The following is a 16276-nucleotide window of genomic DNA, read 5'->3' on the forward strand; positions in this document are numbered from 1 at the left end:
GGGTTAGAGATCATTTGGAGAATACTTATCAGGTCATTGAGGCAGTCATTACTGATTTTTCAGGGAATGTAGATAAGCCAACAAGGTTCATGTCTTTTCCCATTTCCTGTTTGAGGGAACTGGTGGGGATGCTTGCTTTAATAGTCTTATCTATGAAATTGGTATTAAATGTTGGCCTGTGAAGGGGTGATGGGTAATGTGACTATCCGGGTTGGAGTTCTGAAATTTTTCCAAATAGTTCCTTATTTTTGTGGACGAGGGTTTAATTTGTAAAGAAGGCAGATTTAGCTTGCTGAATGAATTTTATATTTAGATGTTGTAAGTAAAGTATTTTAGTGGCGTAGTTCTTCTGCCCTTTGTGTTCGTGACTGCGTCATTCTAGTATTGCAAGTTGGTTAATCTGTGAACCATTTAGAGGCTTCATGGTGTCTTGACTGGTTTATTCTGCATAGGGGTGCATGAGTCGCTGACATTTGTAAGCAAATTGATCTTTCGGTGTTGGTCAATGTCCTTGTCTAGATCGAGAGTAGTTGATACCAGTGAGTTGCAATAGGAGTTAGTCAACTTGTGACCAGCTCCTGGAAAGAAGTCCAGACTGCAGTGGAGGTTTTGGAGATAAACCCTTAAGTGAGATTTTAATTAGATTTTCTGAAAGTACAGTGGAACACTGAGGCTGGATCCGAACTGCATGGCCCAGACTTGGTCTAAAGTGTGGCCTTTGTGTGGGGATAAGCACATTAAGTTCAAAATTAGAGTTCTAAGATCCAAGGAATCGGAGAATAGATGTCCTTTCTAGTTATTTGCTCAGTAATTTGTCTCCTAGTAGAACTTTAGCATGGTCAATCAACAGAGGAAATTGATTTGTAAAAAAAAGACTAAGGGAAATGCTGCATGTATGCTGGGGGTCAAGAGGTGTGGGAAGAGATGAGGGGGGCGAGGGAGATTCCAGGGTCAGGTTGCCTACTGCAGGGATGTTTAAAGAGGCTAGTTTCGAAAATTCCAGGTGTTGATTACTGTGGTTACGCCATCACCTGCTTTATCTGGGGAGCCAGTTAGCTTGGAGGATGTAGTAATCGGGTAGCGCAGCGAAGATATCCAGGGAGGACTCCTGCAAGCCATGTTACGTTAGTAGCAGACTATCTAGTGTTTCAGAATCAAGCAAGTAGAAAATCTGTTAGTGTTATCATGGAGCGAGTATTTAAATAGATTTGTCAGGGTTGGTCCTATCAACTTTGTGGAACAGTTTCATGTTGGATGGTGGGTTTGCTTTTCTTCCAGCAGTTAGCGAGCTGATGGTAGTGTTAAGGATGCCTAGTTCGTGTAATTTTTGTAGCACAGTGATGTCTTGGTCTCAGCTAGTAGGGTGTAGGTCTTTGTCTTTTGGGGAATAGTTACATGTTGGGGCATAATGGCTGGCCCCTGGACGGGTGCCGAGTGGCTTGTCTTTGGCATGCCAATGGCAAGACAGCTGCATGTCTGCACAGTAATGGACATTTAAAGTGTCCAGGAGCTCCACCCACTGCTGTGGTGAGAATTTGATGTACAGTCCATAAATGGTTAATACCTCAAAGAAATTTGACACCAGTTTATACATTTTTATATTCTAGTCGCCAAGATTCATGATCAGATAAGTCCTTATTCAGATGGGGTTTTTAGCATTTACAGAGAATACTGTATTTGCAGTTAACCTATGGGGAAAACATACGACCACTTGTCAACGACTGACAGGACTGTTCTTCAGGTAAGTAGGGGCCAAGGTCCAGGACTGCATGAACAGGTCTGCTCTGGGTTCAGAGGTGCTTCTTGGTGTCCGGCAGCCCGATCGACTCAATGGGAAATGGTACCTGTAAAAAAGCTGCAAGCAGAGAAGAGGGTTTGGGGGGGGGGTGGGGCATGGCAGCAGTTGGTTCCCACCCAAAGGAGGGGGGTGGGGTAGTTGGTTCAAATTTTTAAATTTATTTTTATTTTGGCGGTTTTGTATAGCACGAACTACCCTTGCGTGTATCCGAGCGCTTTACAGGGCAAATATATCGACGTATAAGTACAGTGAATTGTGTGCATACAGTAGAGGTAAAAATTAGAGACCAGCCTATTTTCAAGAGTGTATAAAAGGTTCAGGTGAATTTGGCCAAGAGAATTGATTTCACTTTTTTCAAAGGCTGCGGACGGCTTAAGTCTAGTTTCTGGGGGCAAGGCGTTCCAAATCCTGGGAGCCATTCCTGAGAAGGTAGTTTGTTTTCTTCTTGGAGAAACGTTGTTTAAGTAGCAGATTGTTACAGATCTTAGTAGATCTGTTACCACCCAATAGTACTAGTTTCTCCGCTAGGTAGCTCGGTATTTGGTGGTGCAATGCCTGGTGTCATACAGGCGATTTTCAAAAGGATTCTGGCCTCAAAAGGTAGCCAGTTGAGGGCACGCAGGTCAGGGGTAATGTGAGTTTCTTTTGGTGCCTGTGAGTCTAGCGGCTGTATTGGTTGAGGCTCTTAGAGGGGCGGTTGTTGACCTGGGCAGGCCGCAGAGCAACACTCCCATAGTCCTCTCTGGGAATTACAAGAGTTTGAACTGCCTGTTTAAAGTAATTTGCAGGTACGAAAGGCTTCAGTTTTCTCCAGGTGTTCATATGGAAATTTGCTCCTTTAGTTGCAGCGCTGATGTGATTCTGCATATTTAGCTTATTGTCCAGGGTTATTCCTAGTGATTTAGCGGAATTGACGAGGTTGACCATCGAGTGCCGTTAGGTGCTTCATCCACTTGTGGTGGTTTGGTTGGGGGGTGCTATTAAGATTCTGTTTTAGGATGTTTAGTTTTAGTTAGTTTAGTTTTAGGATGTTTAGTTTTAAATGGTTCTTTGCCAGTCAGCTCTGTTTTTTGGAGCGTCTAATTCAGGGACTTGATGTCAAGTGAGTAAACCTTAATGTAGAGTTGTCGTCAGTGTACATGTGATATTGGATATTTGATGAGTTGAGCAGCTCAGTGAGTGGTTTCATAAACAGATTGAAGAGTGTTGGAGAGGGAGGATCCCTGGGGTACTCCCAAGGGACTGGGGAGGGGTTAGATTGATTTATCTTGAATCTGTGTTCCATTTTGGAGGAAGGAAGTGAACCAGTTCAACACCAGACCTGATAGACCCATTCTGTTTTCAAGAGGTCTAGTAAGTTGTCGTGTTTGAGTGTATCGAAGGCTGAGGATAAATCAAGCAGTCTTTGTTTTGATCCAATATTTGTAATGAGTCTGTGGGTCATGGCTGATTCAGTACTGTGCCCTGATCGAAAGCCTGATTGGAATGGATTGATCAGGTTATAGTGGTTTGTGGTTACTGAGCTGCATGTGGACAATTCTTTCTAATAGTTTGGCCAGTGTCGAGATGTTGGAAATAGGGCGATAGGTTAGGTCTGACAGGTCCACCAATGGTTTCTTTGAGATGGGGGATACCTGACCAGCTTTGATATCTGGGATGGTTCCTGGGGTTGCTCCTTGCAGCTCTTCGGTGTCCTTGGGCCGATCGATTCTGCTTATCTGGTGCCACGGGCTCCCTGAAATACCAGATTTGGCTGGACATGACCAGTCAGCCAGCACACTAGAGGACTAGTAGGTTTCAGGGAGCACCGCTAAGGTACCCTCTGGGTGCATAGTATATAATCTTATACTGGAATCAGTATAGATGCATTAAACCGAGGTCTGGTATCAAACACCATAGATTTCAGTGAAGCCCTTATGAAGCTGGGTAACTGATTTTGGCCAGTGCCCAGTAAATATCTTAAGATGGCTTCTATGTTCATTTGCAAGATCTAGCATTTGAACTAGACCTCACAGGGCAGATCTGCCATGCATATGTCCTCATAAAATATAAAGCACTCCATAGGGCTGTAAGGCATGCTGTAGCAGTGACTGGCATGTATCATATGGAGTGAGTGTGGAATGGCACACGAGTGTGCCATGTTGTATTTTCACCATGTTACACAGCCTGCAATGGCAATCTGCATGTAATTTGTATGGGGTTCCTCGGGGTGGCATAAGACATGCAGCAGCCCTTGGCGACCCTCTGATATACCCATGCCCTAGGTACCAGTGGTACCATTTACTTGGGACTTGCAGCAGTGCCACAGTGTAGGCCAATTGCATCTTTTACATTGTTTTAAGGAGAGCATTGGCACTGGGGCTTTGTTAGCACTTCCGGTCAAACATCCATATTGGTGAGCAAAAGGTGGGTGTGGCCATGACAAAGGTGCACTTTCCTACATGGTGTTGGTGTAGAAGATTGGTTCCTCCAGTAAGTTACTGATCTCCCCCAATTCAATACAGCGATCAGTGCTGTGAATGTTTTTTAAAGTAAAGGCACGTGAATTTGAATTGTAAGTCACAGCCATTTTGAGCAAGCACAGGTCTTCCGAACCACTTGTCTGGAGACATTAAGTCTTATTTAGAAACCACTGTTGCTGCATTCAAATTGGGCACATACGGGGTCTCATGTTGAGAACTGGTTACGTTTGCCAGATGGATGGTCTTGTCTTGGAGACCTATGGCCTGAACAATTTAAGTTGGTGCTCAGTGTGCCTTAGAGTATTGACTTGAAGCTCTCCCTATTGAGGAATTTGTTTGTCTTCTCCTATTTCTACAGTATTCCTGTTAGACTATTTTTTGCTGGAAGTCTTCTGTGCAGCTTTTTAGCTGGAAGCCTGGTCTGCCAAATATGCTATTCACCGGATGCGAGGCTGTGTAATAAACATTTGTCATAGAGGAAGAGCAGAAATGGCAGTGTTAAGTAAAGTGCAATTGTCTAATCTAGTGCTTAGTTCTTGAATGATCTCTGCACACCCAGCAATCTCTTCGAAAATTCTCTGCTCCAGCTTTGCATGGCAGGAAATGCATGTGGTTTGATCCAAGCTTAGCAGTGGTTTTGCCATTCCAGGGAGCTGGAATGGAGGTGGAAACCTGTATGAAGATGTAGGGGAATAAGTCTGGAAAATGGCTGCTGCTTTGGTAGAAACCTAATTTCAGTCCCAACTGTTGCAGACTTTCACAAAACACCAGTTGTGAATCAGCTGGTGTGAGTACAGTAGTTGATTTCCCTGGAATCCTTATTGGATTTTCTTGAGCCAGAATGAAATTGTATTCTTTTGCAGAGAATATTTTGATATAGCTAGTTGAACACTTACTGAACACATGGTTCCTGTCCAGAACATAGTTAATGTAGTTTTGATCACCAAGATTGTGGCAAATGACCATTTGTAGAACAAAATGTGCCGCCCTAAACTGAACAGGACTTGAGGTTGCTCACTTTTGAAAGCTTGGGCCCAAATGCATTTGCCTATATTTTTACTTTAAAGTGGGAGAATTCTGCATTGGCACCATGTGGTCTTCATGCATTTACTGCTTTTTTTTGTTGGCTGGTAGACCACAAGGTAATAGTTCTGGAAACTGCATTCCATTTAGTTTCCAAACTACCACACATCTGATTAGGTTTAAAACTCTCTTGTATTCAAGTAATTAGTTTACTAAAGTCAAACTGCCACAGCATGTTGGCCATTGTGGACTTTGAGACTAAACTAGTAAAATGTAGCCAATCTGATAAATCTTGCATTAAAGTTTAGTAGGTTTTTCCAGTATTGGTTCCATGAATGTCCCATAGACAACCTGCTAATACCACAGCTTTTTCTGAAATCCTGTTTATACTTAAGTCTTCCAAATGGCCCTGGTACATGTTCCAAGCCTTCAACAGAATACCAGGTCATGACCTACAGCTCCACCATGCCCAGCTAACCCCCAAACATGCTTTTTGCTAGCGGCTTCATTGGAAGGTTAATGGATATTCTATTGTCATGCCTAGAGTGGTGCAGCAATCCGTTTGATTTTAGACCTTGCATTTACTTGCCATGATTGTGAAGGATTTGCTAGGCTACAAAACCGGCTGTAGCTTGTCTTCCAAGATCTAAAGTAGACAAAGGGTCCACCAATTGTATAAATCTGAATTCTGTGTGGATGCCAGTATTCAAACTTGGTAGGCTTATTCTTAAAATGGAATAGTTTTAATTTTGAACATCTAAACGTTAATGTTAAGAATTTCTAATTAGCGATCCTTAATTTTTCAACACACTTGCCTTAACTTCAGATGGTACTTTAATAAATTGCAAGTTTTCCAACATACACTTTGCTAAAAAAAAAAACTCATTTGAAGTCTACATGGATTAACAAGGTCAAGTCTCCCATCTGTAGACAAATGCATAAAGGACCTTCCATTTTACAAATGTATTAATTTGATCTGGGAACCTGCATATAGGGGTGAATATTAAGTGTTTATCAAAATTTGCTATTAGTCTAATTGCCACACTAGGAATGCAGTTAAAGTAAAGCGGGTATAGTGCTACCTTCTCTCTTGGCCAGTACTGTAGCCTTTGTCGGGCCTCTTGGAATGTTCTAAAGTCAAAAGCTGCTGCATGGTTACCTTTCTACCCATGTAAAGGGGGTGGCCTCTAAGTAAATCACCAGCTCTTGCACAACTTTTCTAATTACCTTGTGCTACCAGTGCACTTAAGCGTTTTTAGAAATGACATGCCTTTGTGCACTAGAGGTGGTAAATCATTTCAGTAAGACATGTCTGTTTGGTATGCAAGTCCCTGCAGTAGGCTAAGATGCACTTTTCTTGAATCTCCTTAGATCAGTTAATCATTGAATGCTAGTCCCTGAAACTTGTGCAGCACTCTAGCAACGTAATAAATTGTGATTCTAGCATTCTTTATTCAGCAGGTTTAAACTAGCCCCTAGCATAATCAAATGTCAGCAGATCTCATCAATCTCTTGTACCTTCGCGGTTGAAGATAAAGTGTAAACTTTCATTTTAAATTGTCCTTGTTTATCCAATTCCCCTACAAAAGTGATACACTTTCAGACTGTCTTTAAAATTATAATTTTCTATACATGATTATACCAGTTATTTTTTCATGTTGCTATAAATTTAAAACATGAATGCAATTCTAAATTCTAATCTCACTTCTCTTGCAGAAGGATCAGAATCCAGCAGAGTGCAAGCAGCAGTGAAGCCGTGTGTAAATAAGTGGCCTTGAGGATTTACCTGCACTGTAATAGCCTACACAATTAGTTACTTGCAGCCTTATGTTTTTGTATTTCTTGGTAGAATCAAGTAAATGAATTTTTGTTAAAATATAAATAAAACATTTAAAGAAGTTACAAATGTAAGACTCCATTCTACTTAGCATTTTAAGGCTCATTTTCTTGCATATTTAAAATGCAGAAAATCCTGGCATGAATGTTAGTTCACTGCTCCATTGTTTGGTTCCTGTGAAGTCTTGTCATGTAGTTTTTGACTGCAGCCTTGGAGGGGGTCACAAACTGTTTTCCAAGAACTATTTTAGAGAGCCATCTCCTCGAACCAACCAAAGTATTTCAGCCCAGTGGGGGGGGGGGGCCGGGGGGGTTGTCTGCTTGCACTAGTTGTGCCTTTCCATTACATCTCTACAAATGCAGTAATCTGTGCTCACTAGGAGACAGTGCATTTTGAATTTGACTATTTACAAGACTAATGCACCTGGCAAAAAGAGATCAGACTATGTCTAATGTTCATAACAGCTTGTTTGCAATGGGTTTTTGTATTTTATGTGACGGTGATCTACAAATAAAATCTAGTCACCTTATTAAGGTTGTTTACGACTGGGGTGTGAATAAAACCTAGTATTTTCAGAAACCAGGTATTTTGTGTTTTCCTATGTCCACATGTTGGATGAAGTGGTCCTTTAAAAAATGTGTTGTGCATTAACTATAGCATAATGCACTTTATTTCACCAATGGAATGTAAGAAATTAAGTTACCTGTAACTGAAGTTCTCCAATATTAGGGTATCTTTCATAGATTCACATGCCTGAATCATTACCAGTCAGTGGGAGTCCCACAGTACATAAAGCGATAATTATGCACATAATAACCATAACATAGGTAACCTAGAACTAGGAAGTAGTCACAAGAAACTTCCACATCTACGACTTGTCCAAGTCATTATAGTCCAAACTGCAGCCAATCAGGTGCCCGCACACTCTAGAATGCTCTCCTCAGTGTGAGGCTCTCAGATTTTCCGCATGTTGTGTGAAGGGAGTCTCCCTGAGCTCTGCTCAGTACTCCTCTATTCTGGAATTTCTTCTTTCAAGACGTCATCTTCAAAGATCTCTTTAGACCTTGTGACTCTTGTGATAAGCTCCGGCTGTTTTCTGAAGATCCCCACAAGTGCATTTATTGCCTTTATCCGGATCACCGGGTGAGAGATTGTAAGATATGCAGGACCTAACTTCAGAAAACACTTAGCTAGAGAAGGGCTACTACTTCTGTGGCTACAGAAGATTAAGGATCAAGACAACCCCTTATCTGAGGTGGGAAGTATTGTATCTGGCTCATCTATGTCCTCTAGAAAGAGGATGGCTGAGGAGGATCTGTCTTCTCCTGGGGCTAAGGTGTCAAGAGCAACTCTCTAAGGGTTCTGATTTGCCTTCCACCTCAAAGGCTCCTCCACTTTCTAAGGGTAAGCCTCTGCCTACTACGCCCTCTAGAAAGACTGGTCTGGCTTCAAAAAGACTTCCTGAGAAGGATTTACCTCAGAAAAATCCCATCATCGATGGCTCCTCCGTTGACAAAGCGTCGACTGGTACCTTCTCGTTGCCGTGACCAAAAATGATCATATCGTCAGCTTCATCTCTGTCGACGCTGGTCTCTGTGAAGCCCATCTCGTCAACTAAGGACATCTACCGCCAATGCACGGTTGGCTAGAAAGAGCTAGTCAACGATTGCCTCGTCGGCGTCAGACTGCCTCATCGGCGCAATCGACAGCCACGGCCTCCTCTGCACCATCTATGACAGCATTGTCTTTGCTACAGACGTGGTTTTTCATTGGAGGCTTTCTCTATTGCATATCTCCCCTACCATGGTGCCTATTGAGGTACCGGAGCAATTACTGGATTAGGGGGATGATGAGTCCGAAGAGGATGAGATTCTGCACTGCCAGGAGCCCTTTGGAATTTATTAAATATCCAGAGGATGACCAGGAGGATCCTTTCCTGGAGCCTGTAGCTCCAGCTCCTGAGACTATACCTACAGCACAGATGCTTCTAGCGCTGCTAAACCATCTACAATATGTTAGACGATTATCGTGGTTTTCCTCCATCTGAATTGGCGGAGTCCATTCCATCGACACCTATGCCTCCACCTTCTGGCTCTTAAGGTCTCCCAGACCACCTCCTCTAGTACAGTCTCACCGTTCCCATAACACCACTGAAGATGATGGGGAAGAAGTGGACTATAGATCTTCTTACAGAGTGGGACTACCAGATTCAACTCCAGCTCCCATTGACTGTCCTCCAGTCCATCGGAGGCTTTCATCTCCTCCTGGAAAGGGCACCACAAAGGTTCCTTCTACAGATGGAGACAAAAGGATGAGTGCTTCCTCTGCGATTTTAAGGATCAGCCAAGAAAACATACGGACCATTCCCATTATTGATTTCATTTGGAAGGAAGGACTGAAGGTCATGACCGCGCCTGCTTCTATTCCTGCGGTCTTGCCTTGGTTAGACGAGAAGTATAAGGCACCAGATAACTCGCCTGCTTGCCTCATAGGTCAGCCGAAAGCTGACTTATTGCCCAAGCGGCACAAAGACAAGCTAGAAACCCCTCCAATTACAGCTCCTCCAGACAGGGACGGCAGACAACTGGATGCTATTGGGACGGTTTCCACCATGACAAAGACGTCCGTGCTGCTAATTCACTGGCCATATTAGGACGGTACTATGGGCAGATGTGGTCAGACGTCCCTCCCTACATGTTGCCAGAACCATGAAAGTCTGCGGCCTTAAAGATCTTGCAAGAAGGGAGCGTATCTGAGATGATAGATTCGGCCGTGGATGTTGCATCCACAGGATTTCAGTAGCTAGCGGGTGCTGCAGTTCTGCAAAGGCAAGGCTGGCTAAAGTCGACATCTTTTCGCCAGGAGGTTCAGGCAAAGATTGACATGCAGTTTGATGGAGAATCACTATTTGGCCAGCATGTTGAAGAGGCCCTTCAGGCCATTAAAGATACCGAGACAGTAATATCTCCCGGTACTCTTCAATTTCGCAAGCCACACTTTTGAGGTGCCAAGGGACGTAGATCCTTTTCCAATAGAGGAGGCTACAACCAACAAAGGTCATACCAGTCCTTTCAAAGCAATCTGAGATATCAGTCCCAAAGACAAGAGTCATATGGACAGCGAAATACCTCCTATTCGCAAAACCTAAGAAGGCCCTCCTACTGTGGACTGGATTAACTAAAAAGCAATGAGAACCGCCACCACTTCTACCGCCAACCCCTTTAAGAGTTGGAGGAAGAATCATCCAATATTACTCGAACTGGTCCACTATCACATCAGACAAGTGGGTCCTGGACATCGTGGCCAGAGGCCATGTTCTAGAGTTCATAAAGATTCCTCAATTCTCCTCCCAAGGGCCCACCTCCTGCTCATCTCAAGGAGCTTTTTTCCCCAAATTTGATTCGAAAGGGTCACTCATTTACAAAGTGGAACAGGATTTTATTTGAGACTTTTCCTGATAATGAAAGTTGGGAGAATGGCGCCCCATCCTCTATCTTCGCTCCCTCAACCTGAAACGATTATCCTTCCGAATGTTGACACTTCAAGAAATCCTTCAGCTCCTCTTGGGATTAAATGGCCACCCTCTACCTCCAAGACTCCTACTTGCATGTGCCAATTCTACCCAGACACACAATTCTTGCGGTTCAGAGTGGCTGGCAAAGACTTTCAATTCAAAGTCCTGACTTTTGGACTACATTAAGCACCCTGTGTATTTACCAAAGTTCTGGCACCAGTGGCCGCACACCTTCGTCTGGAAGGGATTCAAATCTTTCCATACCTGGACGACTGCCTTATCAAGGCAAATTATTTTCCAACCGCAAACAAACATTCAAAGATGTCTCTCATTTTTCCAATCTCTAGGTCTCCCCATCAACATCCAGTTTAATCTTGTTCCATCACAAAGACCTTCTTGGGAGCCAAGTTAGACACTGCTTACCCAGGCATTTGTCTCAAATGAAAGACAACAATCTGCAAGCTAGCTCACCTTTTACGAATATAAAGCTGCGTTTCAGTCCGGCTGTTTTTCCATAAAAAAAACTTGATCTCTTCCTGCATCCCTTTGATACCCAACTGCCGTTTTAGAATGAGGCCCCTGCAAGAGGAGCTCAACCACCAATGATTAGATTTCGGGGTCGTTTGACCTAATTCGCATCACTCCTCTGTGAAGCCTTACTCTGGTGGACTCTAATAAAGAACGTGGAAAAGGTGAGCATTGCTGGTAGAAGCCCCAAATTTCACCACCACAGATGCATCCCTTGAAGGATGGAGAGCACATCTTCAAGGGATGACTGTCAACGGCAAGTGGAACTTCCAGCAACGAACTTGGCAGATCAACTTTCTAGAGTTAAGAGCCATCTTTTTAGCCCTAAAATCCTTTCAAACCATCATTCTGGGATATTCAGTACTAATTCGGACCGACAACCCTACAAGTATGCACTACTTGAACAAACCAGGAGGAACAAGGTCTCCCCTTATCTCTTCAAGCCCAAGAAATCTGGGACTGGGCGATACGGCACAGAATCAGCCAATCGGCGATCCATGTTCCAGGAGTCTCCAATGTCCTAGCAGATTCCCTCAGCAGATCAACAGTTTCCAATCACGAGTGGGAGTTACATCAGCCAACATTGAATCTGGTCTTTCAGGAGTGGGGTTGTCCCGACCTGGACCTGTTTGCGACCAATCTGAACCGAAAATGCCCATTCTTTGCAAGTTGGCTTCCCCACAAGGGGTCACATGGGAATGCGTTTGAGTTGGTCGCAGATATATGATTATGCCTTTCCTCCGATACCATTGTTTTCTAGAGTTCTCTGGAAGATGAAGAGAGAAACTTGTTGCCTATTTCTCATTGCTCCCAGATGGCTTTGCCAGTTCTGGTTTACCGAACTTCTGTCAATGTGATCCCATTCAGTTTCGACCTATACCGAACCTCCTATCCATCCAGAACTGACAGATCTGCCACCCGGACCCTGCTTCTCTGAAATTAGCAGCCTGGTCCCTGAACACCTTGAATTCGCACATCTGAACATTCCTACGGATTGTAAGGAAGTGTTAGCCAATGCTTGAGCGCCTGCCACTGTTAAGACGTACAGGCTTAAATGGAGATTTTGCATATGGTGTCAATCTGCCAATATTCACCCAATTCATGCAAAAACTGAACAGATTTTACCTTTCTTTTTACACTTGGCAAGATCAGGCCTGTCCCATTCTACTCCCAAGTATTTTTGGCAGATATTTCAAGGTTTAGGCAAGATGGTGCCAATTCTCTTCAGCTAGGATCATTCAGCAGTTCTTCAAAGGATTGTTTTAGATGTTTCCTCCTGTCCGACGCCCACCTCCATCCTGGCATCTTAATGTGGTGCTTGCACAACTCATGCGGCACCCCTTTGAGCCTATTCATAAAGTTGGTTTGAAATTTCTATCGTGGAAAGTCTCTGCTGTTGGCCTTATCAGCTAGGAGAGTTAGTGACATTCAAGCTTTTACTGTTAATCCACATTTTCTTCAATTCACCCCAAACTCAGTAGTGCTATGCACTAACCCCAGATTTCTGCTTAAAGTGCCTTCGGACTTCCATCTTAACGAGCCTATCATTTTGAAAACTTTCTTTCCCAATCCTCAATCACATGCGGAAAGAACTTTGCATTCCCTTGACATTAGATGTCGCAAGTTCCATTTACAACGGACTTCTACAATCCGTAAATCTGAACAGCTATTTGTAGCCTATGGAAGGATGCGGCAGGGACATTCAGTATCCAAGCAGACTATAGCTTGTTGGATTTCTGCCGCAATTTGCCTCTGCCATCAGCAAGCAGGAAGACCATTGGACACCACTCAGAGCACATTCTACAAGAGCTATCTCCTCTTCTACTGCTCTTTACGGGTGTGCCTCTTCATCAAATTTGCAGAGCTGCAACTTGGTTCAGCACACACACTTTTACCAAGCACTACTGTTTGGAGGCTGCCAGTGATGCAGATACGTCCATGGGACAAGCGGTTCTCCGCAAAATAAGGTGAGCCTCTGTTCTTCCCTTCCCTTCTGTACTATTTCTCAGACGCACTTCAGATATGATTATTGTATATCATAGCATTTCCTTGTATAACCATATATACATGTATTTATGCATAGTATAGCATTCTAGTTATTGCATAATGTATTTTGTACATGTGTTTGTTACAAATAGCGTCTTACGATTATTATTGGCGTACTGCTTTCTATTCTGATTCAGGCATGTGAATCTATGAAAGATACCCCAATACTGGAGAAAAATAGTTATTTTCTTGTAATCTGTGGTTCTCCAGTATTGGTATCTTACAAAGATTCACATGCAACTCACCCACCTCCCCCCTCAGAGGCTGGTTTATGCTCTTATCACTTGGTTCACTCTTGTGCTAGAAAATCTGAGAGCACCCTCTAGAATGCTCACTGAGGCTGTCACCTGATTGGCGGCAGTTTGAACTATATATGACTTGGACAAGTCGTAGATGTGGAAGTTTTTTTCCTTGTAGTTTAGGACTACTTTACGTCCTGGTTCTAGGTTACCTATGTTATGGTTATGTGCATAATTATTGCTTTATGTACCGTGGGACTCCCACTCCGACGAATGATTCAGGCATGTGAATCAATGAAAGACACCAATACTGGAGAACCACAGATTACAGGTAAGTATTCTTATCCAGTATTGGTATCTTTCATAGATGCACATACTTCGACAGGGAATGATTTAAGCGCCACTGTACCGTAGTAAACAGTATGTCTTGTACCATAGACCATAATGGGACTAGAATTCACTCCTATAGCCTATCCAAGTCCTTTTTGTTAAAATTAACCTATGATATATAACCAATCGCGCAACAGTGCCCTCTAGAACACTCCAGAGGCTAAAACCCTCCTTTTCAAGCACAAGGGGTATTAAACATCCCCAAACTGAGGGGAGCCTCTTTGGGTCGCATGTGACGCTATGAAAGATACCAATACTTCCTAACTGCACTTACAGGCAAGTAACTGTTTCTTATCCAGTATTGGGTTATTTTATCGGTTCACGAATCCGAATAGCAAGCAGTTTAACTGTATAGATATACATAAATATACTCCTGGTACCCTAGTGGATGATGGGTAACAATGTAACCTCATGCATATACCTATTAAATATGCACCCAACACTGTAAACTGTTAACAGAGCTTACATCACTTATGGCATTTATTCCATGGAGTTGAGCCTCAAACTGTAAAACTGCTTGCCCCACGGTAGCATCATTTTAATGGGCTGAGTTCAAGCAGTAGTGTTGAGTAAATGTATGAGCGCTCTTCCACATTGCTGCTCTACAAATTTTGTCTAGTAGAACACTGGCAAACAGGGCAGCTAAAGTGAAAAAAAGGCCTTGTAGAGTTCACTCTTGGTTTAGCAGAGTGGTTTCCCAGACTTGAGGAGACAAATTAAATCATGGCAGCTATCCATCTGGCAGTGGTACTTTTGACTTGCCTCTTTGAGGAAGACCATAAGAGATGAACTGGTGACTATCTGAATTGCCTAGTTCTTTGTAGATGGAAGTTAAGTCTCCTATTGATGTCCAAGGTATGAAGACCGTTCAGCTGGCAATTTCGAATGTGGAAAACGGGTACACAAAATAATGGGTCCATTGAGATGAAACTGGGGTGGCACCTTGGGAATAAACTTGGGGTTTGTAGGAGCATCACATAATACTCAGTAAAATGGAGGAAAGGCTCATGAATAGTAAAGGCCCAAAGCGCACTAACTTCTGGTTGACGTGAGGGTGAGCAAGAGCAACTTTCCAAGGGGTACTTGGGCTCTGCTCTACGAATGGATTCAAAGCTGGATTTCATGAGTTGTGAGAACCACATTGAGGTGCCATTCTGGTGAAGGAGCCTTAACTGGTGGGAAGGTCCTAATTAAACCCTTCGTGAATCTTGTTTCTGGATGAACAGGGCCATTTGGAGGTAAGCCTGAATCTAGACATTGCTGCAAGGTGGACCTTTTTATTAATGAAGGTACTAAACCTGAACAAGCTATAGATGATAGCTATGGCAGAATTTGTTCAAGTGATGATTCCAAGGAATGGATATTGGAAGCTTTGCACTGAAGAGATTTACATTGTGGATTTCAATTGCCAGCATGGCTCCTGAATTTAATGAAGAGATGCTGGCTCTGGATGGAGGATCTCACTTGTTCTGTGAGAAGGTGGCTTTTCCTGGGGAGAAGGATGGAATGGGCTTGAGTAGACGCTTGGTGAACCAATGTTGTCTGGGCCACTAGTGAGCTATGGGAATGAGGCAACATCCCTCCATCTTCAATTTTGTGAATCCCGGGAATGAGGGAGGGGGATGGGGGACCATAAGCATTAATCCCTGACCATCTCATTGGAAGGGCATTTCCGCATGACCCGGAGAGTGGGTTGTGACTGGCATAAAGTCTACCTTTTTGCAACCAACAACAAAGCAAAATGCTGGTTTGCCCCACCATGTAAAAATCCCATTAACACCTGATCAGCTCTCACTCGTGTCAACTGTCCATGGTTCTGCTGAGCATGTCTGCTTATGCGTTGATGCCTGGAATATGTATTTTGCTTTCAGGATGATTTGGTGCCTTTCTAACCATTTCCAGAGGGTGTGAGCATCTAAAGACCTTGTGCTGCCTTTATAGTGCATGCTGGTTGTGTTGTCGGTTTGGAGCAGCACCTACGCTCTTGCAATATGTTGTAGGAAGGCTTGGAGAGTGAGTTGGTGCCTTTAATTCCAGGCGGTTGATGTAGTGATTTCTGGTAATGGAACAGTTTCCCTTGAATCCTCTATAGAGGGTAGTCTGTAAAGAGACCTGTTTTTTAAGATTCAGACATGGCAAAGAGATACCAAATGCAGAAAATCTGAAGAAAACAGGGCAGAGCTCAGACTCCCTTCACACGACATGCGGTAGAAAATCTGAGGGTTTTAGCCTGTCGGGTGTGTGCTAGAGGGTGCTGTCACCTGATTGGAAGGACTTGGGCAATACCAGTAAATTCTGTTGCTATGTGGCCTATGGTACAATGCTTACTATTTTACTGCGGGACTCCTACTTTGACAATGGGGAATGATTCAAGCATGTGAATCTATGAAATATACCCAAATGCTGGTTGTTTTATTAGTCCTGTCTCCATTTATGTGG

At 43.4% G+C, this 16276-nt stretch overlaps 1 protein-coding gene across 4 annotated transcripts in view; it reads left to right on the forward strand.

Moving 5' to 3' along the window:
• NAP1L1 (nucleosome assembly protein 1 like 1) overlaps nucleotides 1-7699 on the forward strand; it is a 62235-nt gene extending 54536 nt beyond the window's left edge. For all 4 annotated transcript variants that reach the window (XM_085653867.1, XM_085653870.1, XM_085653868.1 and 1 more), the window contains one exon: nucleotides 7000-7699. In XM_085653867.1, coding sequence (XP_085509993.1) covers nucleotides 7000-7035 — 36 coding nt within the window. In that variant the 3' untranslated portion in view covers nucleotides 7036-7699. The remainder of the gene's footprint in view (nucleotides 1-6999) is intronic.
• Nucleotides 7700-16276: the final 8577 nt, after the last annotated feature.

This window comes from Triturus cristatus, chromosome 4_1 (genome assembly GCF_964204655.1).
Source record: "Triturus cristatus chromosome 4_1, aTriCri1.1, whole genome shotgun sequence".
Classification (NCBI taxonomy): Eukaryota; Metazoa; Chordata; class Amphibia; order Caudata; family Salamandridae; genus Triturus; species Triturus cristatus.